The following is a 17,656-nucleotide window of genomic DNA, read 5'->3' as shown; positions in this document are numbered from 1 at the left end:
TTCAATATGACAGCTTCACTTAGTTGTGTAAAGAATAATGAAAACAACAAACCGCTGTCAAGGTGTATTTTGAACAATTTTAAATGCAGGTAAGATTAAAGAATATTCTTCTATGAAGAGAACAATTCAAGTAATGAGAAATTAACTTTTTACCTAGAGATATGACATAGCACAGTGAACAGAATTCAATTCATATCTAACCCCAAAAAAAGAAGAATCTGACATAAAAATTTTAATTACAACAATAATGACATCTGGAATAGGGAAGCAGTCTACAGAAAATACTTACATGTGCGCACTTTTAACTTTCTTCTTAGTTGGTGGTGATGTGACAGAATTGACAGTATTAACAGCTGGTTCAGAAACAACTGCTGCTGAATTCAATGAGAAAGCCACTGAAGACAATGAGTTATTTGTTTTCCGCCCACTGTACACCTGTCAAAAGAATAAACAATTTCAATGATAATTCTTTTCCATTAACTCTGCATCATATTCAAGATACATACTCATATCATATACTATTACCATACAAATCATTAGTAAGTAAGGTAAAACGTCCAAAAAGATGCACTGAATTTTGAAAAGTATACATCATTTTCTATCATTCAGTTATCAAAATTACCAAAAGTAGTTGCTAGGATCAATGAATTCTATTTCTAAAGATTCTCATATGGCTCACCTATCAGATTTTATCTTTAGTGGAGAGACAAAAGGAAGTGGACAAAAAGCAAAAGGTAGAAAGCAATACAGTTAGGGGATGAAGGGGACTCTTCACAGAAAATTCAATATCATACAAAGTAATAAGACAGATATAAAAGATATCTTAACCAGACCAGAGAATTAAACTTAAAATTTTAACCTCCAATACAATTAAGTTAATTCTTATACAATATATTAACTAACATAACTAAGATTAAAAAACCATATTTCTGGGCTCAGCTCGTGTCGGCCTATGAAAGATCCTTAATATCATTCTTTCTAGGTAAAATTAGCCTAAAATTACCAGAGAAAAACAAAATTAAGAAAATGTCAGTAAAACTGACTCGCTCACTCTTAAAAAGAAGTGTCGGTATGATAATAGGGGCGAGTGTGGAACACTACCACGAGACAAACACCAATTAGAACTTCCTATCAGAATCCCCCCAAGAGAGAGCTGATACCAACGGGCGATGCAGCCTCTACTACTACTACTAGAGGACGCCACGGACAGCAGCGCCCCTAGCGGACATCCTTAAATTTTAGCGCTTCGTACAAGACGCATTTTTCCTTGTGTTGTGCTATCTCAGGATTTATCCTTATTTTCTACGATGGAACGCTCTGCAATTGCCACGGCTAAGTTAAGTAACTCATAAGTAATATTTTACCACTTTTTTATCTTCAGGGTACCAGTATTTTCCTCTTAATAGGTCATATACGGTTCCCCGGTTGTCTCGTGGCGGCCATGCTGCCTCGTAAGAATTCCCGGTCCTCCATACTGGGACTTCTTATACTTATGGGCTTACTTTATCACGTTCATTGTTTTACATCGAGTTTTAGCTAGTTTAGCCCTTCTACCATTCTCTTAGTTCGGTATTTAGGGCTATTATTATTATTTTTATTCCGGCCCAGCATCCCGGCTCTTGCTCTTCATCGGCTATCGCTGGCTCCGAGTAGGCTTCTGTTTCTTGGAACAGTCTGCCTCCTCCTGGGCTTCTTTCTCTTTTACTAAAGTGTCTCTTCCATCTTTTCGATGTATATATTTATTTTATTTAGGGTGTTTAGGCTAGCCTAGGTGCTTGTTCCTTGTATTGGTTCAGCTTGGTTCACGTGGCCCTCTCACGGTTGTGTTGCTCGCGGCCTAGGCCACTTGCGGTCACGTGTTCCATCGCACCTTACCCTGCCCCTGCCCTCCCTTTCTGGTATAGGGAGGAGCTGGGGGACCCCTTGGTTGTCTTGACAACCTCAGTCGCCTTCTCTCTCTCCTACTCGGAGGTGGCCAGGGGTTCCTCCCAGCGGGGGGTATAGGGCGACCACTCATGAGGTACAGGGTCTCCATGCGGGTAGCCGGTGAGGCGGGGAGGAGTAGGCCATCCCTCCCCCCTCTCTCGCTCCCGCCGTGTTTTGCCGAGACCTCCCTCCCCCCCTCCCCAGTTGCTCAGCCACCCCCCTTGCTATACGAAAGGAGCCTTCCGTCGCAGCCGGAGCACCTTTGGTTATAGGTTACTGGCTCCGCTAGCGGGCGGGGCGGGCACTACTAGTGGTCGGTTGCTTGCCTACTATATCCTTATATCTCTCCCCCGCTACCGGAAGGGAGCTTACTTCTTACCTACGCACTCTTCTAGTAGACGGGTGGAGAGAGGTTTGTTTTATTATTATTAATTTAAGGATATACCCTAATTGTACAATATTTTACAATGAATTGTGTATTATTATTATTATTATCTACCATCCCCGCTATTTTCCGTCGTGGTTTCCATTACCACCACTCCTGGTTGGTTTCCTTTTGTGTCTCCGCCATCAGCGGAGCCATAGCCTAGGATACCAACCTGGTTACCACACGTATTTTGGCGGGGCTCTGGTTTAATCTAACTTTATCGCTCCGGCACCAGCGGAGCATCTGTTAGACTGTAAGTGTTTACTTGGTACTCATGTACTTTTCCACTTACAGGCTACCAACTGCCAGGTCCCAGCGTGTAACGCGACGCTGTTCGACCCCTGTGGACATGATGAGTGTAGGTCTCACGCCCCCTGTGCCACGTCCTACAACGAGACGATCGTCTGGCACCCTGAAGCCTGCGCCATCTGCTACGACCTGGTCGGTCAGCTGGGAGATGGGGTAAGTCCGTTATAGGCTTACTTATCATTTTACTAACAACTTTTAGTCGTAAGTTTGTTAACCCTGTTCCACCATTGGCAGCTAATCTCGCCTTTTCTTTCAGGCTAACCGGTGTGAGGGAAGTCGCCCTCGCCACCCTGAAAGCGTGGGTGGGCGGCTTCGGGAAGAACGCCGCCAAAGGCCAGCCCTACATTCTGGATAAGAAGCTGGCCGTCCAGATCTTCCCCGCGGGCAAGTCGACGGGCTACGTTGACCCCTTGTCCGCTGCCCCGCTGATAGCCTCCATCCAGCAGACCTCCAGCAATCCTTTGGGTCGTAGCCTCCCAGGAGTCGGTCCCGGACGTCGCTGCCCTGGACCTGAACATCGAGCCTATGGCGGTAGGGGTGGAGGATTTGTTGGTAGAGGTAGGTGTGTCGGGCGCCCAAGGTCTTTCCTTGGGTGCTTCTGGATCTTCTCCTGTCCCCTCTTCTAGTGCTTCATTCCAAGGCTTTGTGGGATCTGAGATCCCTACCCGCTCTCCCGCTCTCTCTGTACCCCCAAAGGCGAAGGGACAGAGAGAACCGAAGACTCTAGCCAAGACGACTTCTAAGAAGTCGTCTTCGTCTTCTTCGGCTAAGAAGTCGTCGACTTCCTATGCCGATGCGGTGAAAGCAAGGCCGAGCTCTTCTCACCCAAAGAGCTCCAGAAGCAAGGCTTCGAAGGAGAAGGCTCGCGCTCTGGCCGAGTCCACTGCCTTCTCCCGCCTCCACCGCTTCCACTCCGGCTACGCCGGTAGGGGTAGCAGGTACTAGCACCTTTGATCCCTCTGCTTTTTCAGCAGGGGTGATGGAACAGGTGGGCGTGCTGGTAGGCTCGCAAATCTCCGCACTGGGGTCACGGTTCGAGCAGATGTTTGCACAGTTGTCAAACACTCTGTCTCAATCTGGCCAATCAATCCAGGATCTCTCTAACAGAATGAGAGAAAATGAGGACCGAGTAGCTGGGCTATCTCAGGTTCCTCCCCTAGTCTCCCCAGCGTCAAGCACTGGGATTCTTCAACTCCCGCCTTATGACTCTTTGCCAGCTTTCTCTATGGAGAACCCATGGAGAGTAGCTGCCTACGCTCCATTCAAAGATGGAATGATCTCTATCTCGGAGTGTGGAACTCGAAGGATTAGAGGACTTCGAGTTTTACCCTCCGGGTCTGACGCAGCCTTTCATCGGTTATGCTAGGCTGACGCCAACGGCTCTGACGAGGGAAGACAAGATCTCTAAGGAGTCGGTCTTGTATAGTAGAGATCACGCTCAGCGGGAATGGGTTCACTGCCTTGAGGACTGGGAGTGTACGAACACCAAACTCCAGGCCTACAAGAGTCCCTTCACTATTTTCGCGACGGAAGAGGAGGTTTCTCTTCCGTTCGCTACGAAATTAGTGGAGAAGTCCCTTCAGGCAGTCCTCAAGGATGAGCCCATCCCACAGTTGAGGGAGGCGGAGTCTACTTCTCCGCTCTTCCCGGCCTTCGGAGAATTGTGGGAGAACTTGCCAGCTACGTTCACGCTTGGTAAGCTCAAACCGGACTGCGCCATGGACCAGTTCGGCGAGAAACTACCAAGGCTGCCGGATTCCCTAATCCAGGCAGAGTTTGATGCGCGAACCAGGTTGGCAGGTCCCTCAATTCCCTTATAATCACGGAAATGGCTGCCCTCTCTTATGCTACGGAACCACTGTTCAAGATTCTGGCGAAATCTCAGTTCCAGACGGTTCTAACGGACGCTTTTGACTTCTTCCAGGCTAGGAGGAACTGCCGGAAGCATGTCCTACAAGAGTGTACCATTAGGCATGAGCCTAATAGACTCTTGGCCGCTAGCATTGGGGTGGGGAGCGGATCTCTTCCCAGAGTCCGTGGTTAACGAGGTACACCATGAAGCTGCTAGGCTCAACCAGAGCCTTAGAGCTAGGTGGGGTATTTCCTCAAAGAGGAAACAGGAATCCCGTTCCCACTGCTGGCAAGAAACAGAAGAAGGCTGGTAAGAGGTTCCAGCCATATAAAGAAACTCCAGCAACAGCAGCAATTTGTGCAGGCGGTCCCGGTTTACCCAACAGGGACAACCTGCCAGTTCAAAGCAGAACCAGCCTATCCTCCTGTTGCCCCCGCAATCTCAGCCATCCACTTCCTACGCTATCTCGCCGCCTTCAACCCTGCATATGAGGCTCAAGGCTACACTCAGCCGAGAGGTAGGGCGAGAGTTACTTTCGTCAACGTGGCGCAGGAAGGGGTACGAGGAGCAGACAGTTCAGAGGAGGGCGTGGTGGCCAACCCGCCCATCAACAATGAGGCTCCCCAGGTAGGAGGGAGGCTGTTCCTCTTCCGCCACAGGTGGGGGTTCAGCAATTGGGCACAGAGCATAGTGTCCAAAGGATTGGGCTGGAGTTGATCAAAGATCCTCCTCCAATCAAAATCATTCCATCAGATACCGTCAAAGGAATTGACAGATTACGCGGAAGAACTCCTTCAGAAAGGAGCTATTGCGAGAGTCAAACATCTAAAATTTCAAGGTCGCTTATTCAGCGTGCCAAAGAAAGGCTCAACAAAAAGAAGGGTAAATCTTAGACTTGTCAAAGCTAAACTCTTTCATTCGTTGCGACAAGTTCAAGATGCTTACCCTCTCGCAAGTAAGGACCTTACTTCCGCGTGGAGCCGTCACATGCTCCATCGATCTTACAGACGCATACTATCATATCCCTATAGCCAGGCACTTCCGCCCATTCCTAGGATTCAGGCTAGGAAATCAAACATTCTCATTCAAAGTGATGCCCTTCGGTCTGAATGTAGCCCCCAGGGTATTCACAAAACTAGCAGAAGTGGTTGTTCAACAATTGAGAGCTCAGGGAATCATGGTAGCAGCATACCTCGACGATTGGTTGATCTGGGCACCAACAGTCGCGGAATGTCTCAAAGCCACCAAAAAGGTAGTTCACTTTCTGGAACATCTGGGGTTTCAGATAAACAAAACGAAATCCAGACTTACTCCGGAATCTCGTTTTCAGTGGCTAGGAATCCAATGGGATTTGTCTTCCCACAATCTGTCAATTCCAGTGGCCAAACGGAAGGAAATAGCAAAATCTGTCAGACAATTTCTCAAATGCAAGCAAACGTCAAGAAGAAACCAGGAGAGAATCCTAGGGTCTCTTCAGTTTGCTTCGGTGACGGATATCCTTCTGAAAGCAAGGCTGAAAGATATAAATCGAATTGGCGGTCAAGAGCAAACTCCAAATATCGAGACAAGTTGTCAGTAATCCCTCAGATCCTCCGCAACCAACTACGGCCTTGGTCAAAAGTAAAGAACTTAGGCCAAGGAAGGTACCCCTTCAATATCCCCTCCCAGTGTTAACAATTCACATGGATGCATCCCTGTCCGGATGGGGGGGATACTCTCAGTTCAAACAAGTTCAGGGGACTTGGTCAGTTCAATTTCGCCAGCTCCACATAAACGTGTTTGGAAGCAATGGCAGTATTTCTTACACTGAAGAGACTGCTTCCCCGAAGAAGTCTCATCTAAGGCTAGTTTTGGACAGTGCAGTAGTAGTTCATTGCATCAACAGAGGAGGGTCCAAATCCAAGCATGTGAATCATGTCATGATAGCCATCTTTGCTCTAGCAAACAAGCACAAATGCATCTGTCTGCCACTCACCTGGCAGGAGTAAGGAATGTGATAGCAGACGCCCTGTCCCGGTCAGTTCCTCTGGAATCAGAGTGGTCTCTGGACGACGGGTCATTCCAGTGGGTAGGCCGGAGAGTCCCAGTCTTCAAGTGGATCTCTTCGCCTCACAAGCGAACCACAAGCTCCCTTGCTATGTGGCCCCCAACCTGGATCCTCTGGCTTATGCCACGGACGCCCTGTCGTTGGATTGGAATCAGTGGAGGAGAATTTATATTTTTCCTCCAGTGAATCTTCTCTTGAAGGTCTTTAAAGCAAACTAAGGTCTTTCAAAGGGATAAGTAGCTCTGATTGCTCCGGACTGGCCCAAGAGCAACTGGTATCCTCTCCTTCTGGAATTGGGTCTCCGACCTCAACGGATCCCCAATCCCAAGCTATCACAATCAGTACAAATGAGGACTGTGTTCGCTTCCTCAGGAATTCTCCAGACCCTAAACTTTATGGACTTCATGAAGTTTGCGGCTAATAAAGATGCTGATATTGATCCACAGAATATTCTCTTCCTGGAATCAGATAAGAGAGAGTCAACCATTAGACAATATGACTCAGCTGTTAAAAAATTAGCATCTTTCTTGAAAAAGAATCGAACACTACAACCATGACAGTTAAACCTGGCTATTATCCTTTTTCAGATCCTTGTTTGAAAAGGTTTAGCAGCTAGCACTATTACCCCACTCATAAGTCGGCTTTGAAAGAAAATCTTCAAGTAGGTTTTCAGATAGATCGACTGATTCTTATTTCACATCTATCCCCAAAGCCTGTGCTAGACTTAGACCTTTCTCAGAGGCCTACTAAAGTTTCATGGTTCTTAAATGATGTCCTCAAACTAGCTTCAGATACTGACAACTCAGCCTTGTACAGTTTCCATAATGCTCCTGAGGAAGACATTATTCTTATTAAGCCTAGCCTCAGGAGCTAGAATTTCAGAACTGTCGCTCTATCCAGGGATGCGGGTCATGTGGAATTCCTCCCATCAGGAGAAGTTCTACTTGCTCCGGATCGTAGCTTTTTAGCTAAAAATGAGGATCCTCTTGCAAGGTGGGCTCCTTGTGGAAGGTTATCCCACTTCCACAGGATCCTTCTCTCTGCCCAGTATCAACTCTTAGAGCCTTTCTATCTCGTACTTCTTCAAGATCCTCAGGTGCTCTCTTCATGAGAGAAAAAGGTGGTACCTTGTCAGTAAAAGGTATTAGACAACAAATCCTTTACTTCATTAAGCAAGCCAACCCTGAATCATTCCCAAAAGCACATGATATCAGAGGAGTAGCCACCTCGATTAATTATTTTCAACATATGAATTTTGAGGATCTTAAAAAGTATACTGGATGGAAATCCCCGACAGTCTTTAAACGGCATTATTTAAAAGTCCTGGAATCTTTTTAAGTTTTTTTTGTTTTCAGCAGTAGCAGCGGGGGGGAAAACATAGTTTCCCCTGATACTTGTATAGTAGTTGTAGTATAGATCCAGGTCTCCTTTCTACCTACATCAACCAATATGCCTCACCCTATCGCCAGGCTACTCGAATATCATAGCCTTAGCCGTTGAATCATATAGTGGATTGTCCCTTATTTTTTTTGCTAGGGACCCACACTTGTACTGATAATGTACTTCAGTGTACCCTACCCTTATTTTTATGCTAGGGTAGGACACAATATGTTTGTATATATTCACATTTTTGTATTTATGATGAACTTCAGTGTACCCTACCCTTATTTTTATGCTAGGGTAGGGACACAATATGGTTTTGTTAATTATTTTTGGCAAATTATTGGTATTAAATGATGGATTTTCAAAGTTGTACCTACCCTTCCTTATTTTTATGCTAGGGTAGGACCAAACAACTGAAGTTTGTATATTTTTGTAATTTTCGTTAAGTAAATCCCCTTTGTTTATATTACATGCATCACTGTATTTACGTGTAATTACCATTTTAAGTACTTTAAGATTACTAACGTTCTATTATTTTACTCTTTAGTATAAGTTAGTTTAAGTGCTTAGTTTTGTATGCTGTAATTGATTTACTTATATTATATCCATCATTTTTACGCTGTTTTTTCATGTCCCTTTTTTCCCATCTTGTCTGTTTCTCTGGTACTCTTTCATAGGCCGACACGAGCTGAGCCCCAGAAAAGGGATTTGACGAAGGAAAAATCTATTTCTGGGTGATTGGCTCGTGTCGCCCTATGAAACCCCCCTTTTTATGGTTTGTTTCCCCCCCTTGCAGGACAAAATGTATTTAGTTGTTTTTATTTAAGGATGTCCGCTAGGGGCGCTGCTGTCCGTGGCGTCCTCTAGTAGTAGTAGTAGAGGCTGCATCGCCCGTTGGTATCAGCTCTCTCTTGGGGGGATTCTGATAGGAAGTTCTAATTGGTGTTTGTCTCGTGGTAGTGTTCCACACTCGCCCCTATTATCATACCGACACTTTTTTTTAAGAGTGAGCGAGTCAGTTTTACTGACATTTTCTTAATTTTGTTTTTCTCTGGTAATTTTAGGCTAATTTTACCTAGAAAGAATGATATTAAGGATCTTTCATAGGGCGACACGAGCCAATCACCCAGAAATAGATTTTTCCTTCGTCAAAATCCCTTTTTTAGAGAATAAAAGCACCATAATGAACATTACGTAAAAAAAATTTCAAGGATTTATTGGTCAAATTAAATTTTGGTACTCATACAAAATATATTTTACTGTCAAAACTAATGCAGAATCTGAAGAAGAGATGGAAACATTAAGAAGGGACAAGGGGGGAAAGAACTGATGTCAGAAAACCAGCATGCGCCTCCCAAGGAAGCAAAGGAAAAAGTAGTAAGGAATGTAGCAATATAGTTGTTGCAGGGAAGTGCGGGGTAAACTCAATACTATGTACTGACTACCAGATTGTGTTACAAATTCTCACAATTAAAAACTCTACAGGAAAGAAGAGACTTCCATAACCCTATACAGGAGCAAATGGGAAATAAGAAACAGAGCAGTTCTGCTACCTTAAAAAGACAATGCACTGAGGCAGGAATTGAAAGAACAGTAAGTCACTGCATTACGGCTGAACAGGAAAGATTTTATGACTGTTAAGTAAGACCTTTACAAAGGGAATGACTTTAAAAAGGTTTGACTAAACAAAATGTAAGATTTTGTTACAAGTTAATTAATTAGGAATTTCCCTTTGAAAGGGCATCTTCAGGCTCCTAGAGAAATCCTATTGCTCCTCTGCTTATGTAAGACCATTAAGTAAAAGCCCGTTTGTGTTTAAGAGTATGTTGTCTACAAAAAGTTTTGCCTGCCTTGCAGCAAGCTGGTATTAAACTGACATAAATGTTCATTCTTCACTTGAAATGAACAATGTGTTCAACCTATCTTGAAAAAGTTCAAGCCATTCTGAATGAACCACAGCCTGCTAAATTTAAACGTCCAAAATTTTATAAGTCTTTGCAATTTTTATAATAATTTCATTTCAAATTTTTTTAGAATATTTGCACCTCTGTACAGATTGCTTCAAAAAAAGTTCCATACGACAAAGAAAAAAATTCTCTAAAAGAGTGCTATGCTTGTACAATTCCCAACAGTAGCTGTTCTTATGCAAAGAAAGTCCAAAGTCCTGCCTTGGCTACAGAGAGGAATAAAGTTATACATAAGGTCAGAAGTCCTTTATAGAGTTCTATCTACAGCTCCACAAGCTGACACAATCAAGAGCCTACGAACCACCAATATATACTATTTGGTGAGGGCTTGAGTGGCTACTGTTGAACCAACATAAATTGTGATGCATTCACTGCACCTCTTAAAGCTTGTAATGTGGCAGATCTTTGGCCTTGAGCAGTTGACAGACAACCTTCCGAACACAAGCAATTAGCAGAGCATTAAGCACAAACCTTTTTGGTTTTACAGAAATAAGAGCCTTGGCTGAAACTTCATTTTTGAGACATCTTCAGCTACTTAGACAAGGGTTTAAATTTCAACCATGGGTTTGAGTGGCAAATAAGCAAAGGCCCCCTTAGTTAAGATTCACATCCAGGTGTATCTATTAATTGCAGTCAAAGGTTTGGATTCAAAATCTGACAAAATCAAGACACTAATAAAGACTATGATTAATCTTAATTATTGAACTTCACCAAAGGCTGTCTCTAATTAAAAAAAAAAAAAAAAAAAAGTATACCACAACCGGGGGGCCCTAGAAAATCTATGAAATAAGAGTTGTGGAGCACTAGATGACATAGAAATGCAGGAGTCAGCTAATTAAATGATTACCTGAAAAAAAACCAGGCATCAGCTAAATGATTTGGCCTATTGGTCATCTCCAATACTCTAATAAAGGGAGTACACTCTTGGACTTCATTATGGATGAACTATCAAACATAATCCCCACTATTATGATGGACAGCCAATGTTAGATAGGAGCCTCAAACATACTATTACTATGAGACTCATTCTTCATACAACTTTTGAACACCTAATTTCTGGGATTGACCTGTGTCGCCCAGTGAAATGTACCTATGTGAAATGCACTCATTTCTAGGTATAAATAAATGCTAAATATACCAAAGAAAAAAGCCATATGGAATGCCAGAGTTACTACCTCTGGACAGATCACTCTCACAGGGTGTCGGTATAGCAACAGGGGCGAGTGGAAGCCACTTATCACAGATACTTTACCCAATATCTTTCTCCTCTCTCAAAATCCCCCGCCAGAGAGGTGCCGTTACAACGACCACCTTCCGCTCGCCACCGCTACCTCTGCCAAGAAACGTCATTCCTTCATAGCACTCGCTACGCGAACAGCTTTATTTTTCGCTGTGATCCTTTCCAATAATTTGGTTAAATAATTGTGTTAATATGTCTTCTGATCTTCAAGAAGCATCTTAATCTAAGTTGAGTATAATTTTATTGACTTTGAATGCGGTTAGACAACAGTTTGTACTTATTTGAGAAGTTGTTAGTAGAGATGTTTACATATTAGGTATGTGGAAGGAACCCTCACCCAGGGAACCAGCATGTTTGCATTAGGTACTGCGTTTCTCAGTCTTCTCAATTTATAATTTTTATTTTTTATTTTATTGATGATTATCTTAAATTCACCACTATTGCACATCACAGTAAGCACTACTGTTGTCATGAAATTTTACCTTTTCGCTCCTGTTGGGTATCGATAGGCTTATGTATTACGGTTCAACCTTTACATTTTTGGCCTTATTTAGAGGGTTTCCCTCGTTAGTCATCGTCCTTCTTGAGCGATTTGGTTCCCTCACGGAAGTGTGGTTTTATTTCATTTTAATGTGTGAGTAGTGTGTTGGAAGCGAGCTAGGCTAGCTAGCCTAGTACTTCGCCAGTTATTATTTTGGAGGTACTAAAGGAAAGCCCTCTTCCATCCGATATGCTCATGCATGTTGTGTATGTGGTAATTTTTGTATTATCTTGTTTTAATATTATATTGGTATACTAATTTTATTATGATGAGGTTAGTTTGGAAGTCCCACATGATTTACCAACCCTAGCCTACCTGACCAGTAAGATGAGATTTTGGAGGGTAGGCTAGGTGGTTGTGAGTGCTACTCGCTACCCATAGTTGGTACTAGTCCTAGCTACCTGACCAGACCGATATTTGGTTTTGGAGGGTGTTCCATCACTAGAGAGTTCCTCTCTGTTTACGTAAATGTAGGTGCTAGACCTGTCTAACCTGACCAGGTCGATACGTTCGATTTTGGAGGGTTAGGTTAGGCTCTAGAGTGTCCTCTTTCGTAACGTACTAGTATGCGATGTCCTAGCCTACCTGACCAGATCGGTGTATCCGATTGTGGAAGGTTAGGCTAGGCTCGCGGATGGGCTTGCCCCTTTTTTCGTCGGTACTTCCAATACTTCTTTATCAATAAAATTTTGCAGTATAGCCTTGGCCGTTACCTCCTTTAGGGTGTCAGTTGGCATGCCGCCTTCTATCCCTTTAGTTGTAGGCTACTTCACGGCTTCTCGGAGGGTGGTAATCACCTGACCGGTTGCTGTTGCCAGGCGATTACAAGTCTTCCTTTCTCCTCCGAGCTTTTCCCTTCCGGACTCATTCCGGCGGTGCTTAGTTAGCTCGCTGACCTAGTAATCCTACCAGTGAACAGCAGCTGGAGCGTCTAGCACCGTTTCGGGGGATTGGTCAGAGGAGATTAAGGATTAGTAGATTATGTAATCTCTGTTGGTATATCTCCAAGCCTGTGTTTATTCTGGTGAGGTGTGGTCTACCAACACTTCCGCCAGTATTTTATACGCCGGAGCGCTATGTACTGCTGTTTCCGCCGCTTGGTATTCCGTATTTCTCTGTTGTTATCACTGTTCCCCACTCCAGTGGAGGCGGACTAGGCTTAGGCAATGCGTTTCCAATTGACTTGGAATTGCTATCCTACTCCGGTGTGATCAGATTTAGGCCTAGGTTTTACCTGGTTTCCCTGTTCTGTTCATATCAGGCCAACTCCGCCGGTCATAACTATTGCGATAACGAGATTATGGATTCCGGAGCAGGCGGAGACAATCAGAGCTTTTACGTTATGTAAAATTATAATAGTTGATGTTTACCTTTAGTGAGTTTTAGTAGAACTAGCCTAAGTGTAAACATACCGCCGGAATTAACTCCAGTGGAACTATTTGAAGATATTCCTGTATCACTTCTAACTTACAGATGGTACGCTGTCAGGAGTTAGGATGCACAGCCGTCCTCCAACAACCGTGTGGTCATGAGGTCTGTCGGTCTCATGCCAGTTGTACTGTGCAGATCGATAACCTACTGGTATGGCACCCGGACAGCTGTGAAGTTTGCTACTCCTTGTTTGAGTATGTGACTGATGAGTCAGTAGGTACCATTCCCATTTTGGTAATGTTCTCTATTTTGTACGACATATCCTTACATTTATATATCTGAAAATATGACACGTTCCGCCACTAGAGGATCTGATTTCGTCCTCTCTTACAGACTCCTCTGGCGCTCAAAACCTCCTCGTTGACGACCCTAAGGACCTGGGTTGCAGGTTTTGGCAGGAATGTCGCTGCCGGATGCCCCTATGTACTGTCGGAGGAGCTTTGTTCGATACTGTATCCGAACGCAAGGACTTCTTCAGCAGTGGATAGGGAGGTGGCGGCCCCTATCATTGCCAAGATTTGGTTGGAGACCCAGGCCCCTCCGAAAGACCAAGACGTCTTGTGCGAGGAGGTGGCGGAAGAGGTGGTGGCCATCAATATCCATCTTGAACCAATGACCGTCGACGCGCAGGAAGAAGGTAGGGAAGTAAGTGAGGGAGGTAGCTGTAGTTCTATATCTGTAAAAAAAGAAATCTTTTTCATTCAGTCCTACTCCGTCTTCTTCCTCTTCTTTCCAGGACTTCTCAAAGTCCAGGAACCTTGGGGACAGGTCTAGTCCCGTGATCCCCAAGGTAAAAGCCCTGAAGAAGAAGACTCTGCCTAGGACTAACAGTCCTATTCAAGCGCCAGGTCGTCATTGGCTCCTACACCTATGACTTCCTCAGCTAAAGCTACTCCCCCGCATAAGGGGTCGAGAGCTAAGATATTTAAAGCCAGATCTACGGAGTCCGGCTTTGATCCTGATGCCTTCACTAATCTTCTCATGGAGAAAATGGGCAGTATTGTGGACTCGAGGTTACAGTCGATGTCTTCTCAGCTCGCTTCGAGCTTGGAGACATCGGGTGAGTCCATCCTGTCTCTGGCTCAGAGGCTACAGGTCCAGGAGAGCTTGCTGGCAGGACTTACGCAGTCCGGAGGCACACAGCAGTCCTTCATTGTGCCGGACGCCTCTAACCTTCCGCCATTTGAGAACAGCAACCCATGGCGGTTGGCTCTGCATGCCCCCTTTTCCAATGGCATGCTGACAATTGAAGGCTGTGGAACCCGTCCCGTGGAAGATTACGAGTTCTTCCCGGCGGACCTCCAATTTCCCTTCCCAGGCTTTGCTCGGTTAGCTGAGGAAGCATTAGTCAGGGTAGACAGGGTGCCAAAGGAAACAGTAATTTATCCTAGGGACCAGGCACAGTCGGCATTGGTCAGCACCCTTTCAGAATGGGAGTGCGTCAACACTAGACTGACGCCACACAAGGGCTGCTGCACCATGTTCGTGGTGAGGGATAACATCCAAACCCCTTGCACGTCTAAGATCGCAGAGTTAACTCTGCAGGCTGGAATGGAGGAGAAGCCGATGCCTCGGCTTCGAGAGACAGAGCCTACCTCTCTGCTCTTTCCCGGAGATCTGGAGTGCTGGGTGGGCCCTCCAGAAACGTTCACAGTGGGCAAACTCGATCCGGAGTGTGCTTCCACTCAATTTAGTGAAAGATTATCCAGAATCCTGGAGGCCATGGTAAAGGCAGAATTTGAATCCAGGTGCAGACTGAGAAGGTCGATCAACTCTGTTACTATATCGGAGTTGACGGCGTCTGTCTACTCTGAGGAACCCCTATTCCGGGTTCTTACAAAGTCACTCTTACAGACCTTTCAGAGTGACCTTTATTGGTGTTGCTGCAAAGTCAACCAACTCAACAGTCCTCGAGTTCGGCTGCTTTCCTGACGTCCCCGGCCTTCAATGCTTTGTTTGAAGCACAAGGGGCGTTTCGAGGCTATAACCGAAATGCAAGAGGAAGAAGAGCAAGAGGTGCTTACCGGTACAGAGCTGGCTCCAGAACTCCCTCCAGAGGCACAGGAAGTAAGACCTCATCCAATCTATGAGCCTCTCCAGGTAGGCGGGAGATTGTACCTCTTCCGGGACCATTAGACCTTCAGTCCATGGGCCCACAGTATATTGTATCAAAAGGTCTGAGGTGGAGATAGATAAAAGGGCCTCCTCCACCAGTCAGATTCCACCAAATTCCAACGACAGACCTCCTAGACTATGCCAAAGACCTTCTTCAAAAGAGAGCAATAAAGAGAGTCAGACACCTGAAATTTCAGGGATGTTTGTTCACCGTGCCAAAAGACACGGACAAACGAAGAGTGATTCTGGACTTGTCCCGTCTTAACTCATACATTCAATGCGACAAGTTCCGCATGCTAACCGTCTCGCAGGTGTGGACCTTACTTCCCCGTGGGGTCATCACCACCTCTATCGATCTTACAGATGCTTATTATCACGTCCCGATAGCGAGAAACTTTTCTCCCTACCTAGGCTTCAAACTAGGAAGATTGGCTTACTCGTTCAGTCATGCCATTCGGGCTCAATATAGCGCCCAGAATATTCACCAAACTAGGAGAGACTGTAGTTCAGGAACTAAGAGCTCAGGGGGTTACACTAGTAGCCTACCTAGACGACTGGCTCATTTGGGCACCCAACGACAAAGAATGTCGCAGTGCAACAGTCAAAGTAATAAAATTTCTAGAGTATCTGGGATTCCAGATAAACAAGGAAAAGTCCCGTCTCATTCCGGCGTCTCGCTTTCAATGGTTAGGAATCAATGGGATCTAACCACACACAAACTATCTCTTCCACCAACCAAGTGCAAAGAGATAGCGAAAGCTACGAGACAATTTCTCAAGAACAGACGGGCGTCTTGTCGTACCCAAGAAAGAGTCCTAGGTTCTCTTCAGTTTGCTTCAATAACAGATCTTTTATTGAAAGCCAGACTGAAGGACATCAATCAAGTATGGCGGAGAAGAGCCAACAGCAGACTCAGAGACAAAATCTCCTTGATTCCGCTGATACTAAGGAAAAGACTTCGTCCATGGACGACAGTCAAGTCTTTCCAAATCGGTACCACTCTAATTTCCCCTGCCGTCCCTAGTAGTCCATGCGGACGCCTCTCTGAGCAAATGGGGGGGCTATTCTCAGTACAAGAAGTTCAAGGAACATGGTTGACAGTATTCCGCCAGTTCCATATCAACATCTTAGAAGCAATGGCCATTTTCCTGACCCTGAAAAAACTAGCTCCGGCCAGGAATATTCATATCAGACTAGTCCTGGACAGTGCAGTGATAGTTCACTGCCTAAACAGAGGAGGTTCCAAGTCGAGCCACATAAATCCCGTGATGATAGCAATCTTCTCGTTGGCAATGAGACATCATTGGCACTGTCAGCTACTCACCTGGCAGGAGTACGGAATGTCATTGCGGATTCACTGTCCAGGACAACTCCGCTGGCATCAGAGTGGTCCTTAGACACAAAGTCATTCAATTGGATTTGCCTACAAATACCGGGCCTTCAGGTAGACTTGTTCGCCACGGAGTCCAACCACAAACTTCCATGTTATGTGGCTCCCAATTTGAATCCTCTAGCTCACGCCACAGATGCGATGTCCATAGACTGGAACAAGTGGCAGAAGATTTACCTATTTCCGCCAATAAACCTTTTGATGAAAGTTCTACACAAACTCAGATCTTTCAAAGGGCGGATAGCTCTGGTAGCACCCAACTGGCCATAGAGCAATTGGTTTCCTCTTTTACTAGAGTTGAAACTCTGTCCCAGATGGATCCCCAACCCAAAACTGACTCAAATAGTACAAACTCGGACTGTGTCAGCTTCCTCAAGAATTCTGAATGCCCTAACTTTATGGACTTCATGAAGTTGCGGGACAGAAAGGTGCCAATATTGATCCACTAAACACATTATTCGTGGAATCAGACAAAAGAGAATCGACACTCCAGCAGTATGATTTGGCAATGAGGAAGTTAGCCATCTTTCTAAAAGAATCAGATGTTCAGACAATGACCACGAATCTGGCAGTTTCATTTTTTAGAACTCTGTTCGAAAAAGGCCTAGCTGCTAGTACCATTATTACGACTAAATCTGCCTTAAGGAAAATATTTCAGTATGGCTTTAATATTGATTTAAAAGATTCGTACTTTTCCTCCTCTCACATCCAAGGGCACCGCCCTCCAAAGTGAGAGGAGAAACCCCAAACACCAACACCACATGCCCCCTCTTCTACCTTCATCCGATAGTAAGTGAAAGGATGAAGGAGAAGAGAAATTACCAGAAAAAACAAAACAAAGGACAAACCTCTGAAGCTCCCCTCGGTAATTCCCAATGTGTAAGCGTAAATTTTGAATTAATACATGTCTCGTTACAGGTCAATATCACTCACGTTAAATAGGTCTCATCCTCCGTTAAATACATATCTCATCCTCACATTAAAGGGCAAAAGTATGTAAATAATAAAGATGTTGCATACCTTTGCCG

The 17,656-nt window shown here is 44.9% G+C and overlaps 1 protein-coding gene across 3 annotated transcripts in view; it reads right to left on the bottom strand.

Moving 5' to 3' along the window:
• LOC135220897 (trichohyalin-like) overlaps positions 1-17,656 on the bottom strand; it is a 256,724-nt gene that overhangs the window by 120,752 nt on the left and 118,316 nt on the right. For all 3 annotated transcript variants that reach the window (XM_064258510.1, XM_064258511.1, XM_064258512.1), the window contains one exon: positions 290-435. In XM_064258510.1, the coding sequence (XP_064114580.1) occupies positions 290-435 (146 nt within the window). The remainder of the gene's footprint in view (positions 1-289; positions 436-17,656) is intronic.

The sequence above is a fragment of the Macrobrachium nipponense genome, chromosome 2, assembly GCF_015104395.2.
Source record: "Macrobrachium nipponense isolate FS-2020 chromosome 2, ASM1510439v2, whole genome shotgun sequence".
Taxonomy (NCBI): domain Eukaryota; kingdom Metazoa; phylum Arthropoda; class Malacostraca; order Decapoda; family Palaemonidae; genus Macrobrachium; species Macrobrachium nipponense.
The sequence above is the reverse complement of the archived record's forward strand: the minus strand, read 5'-3'. Positions and strand labels throughout refer to the sequence as shown.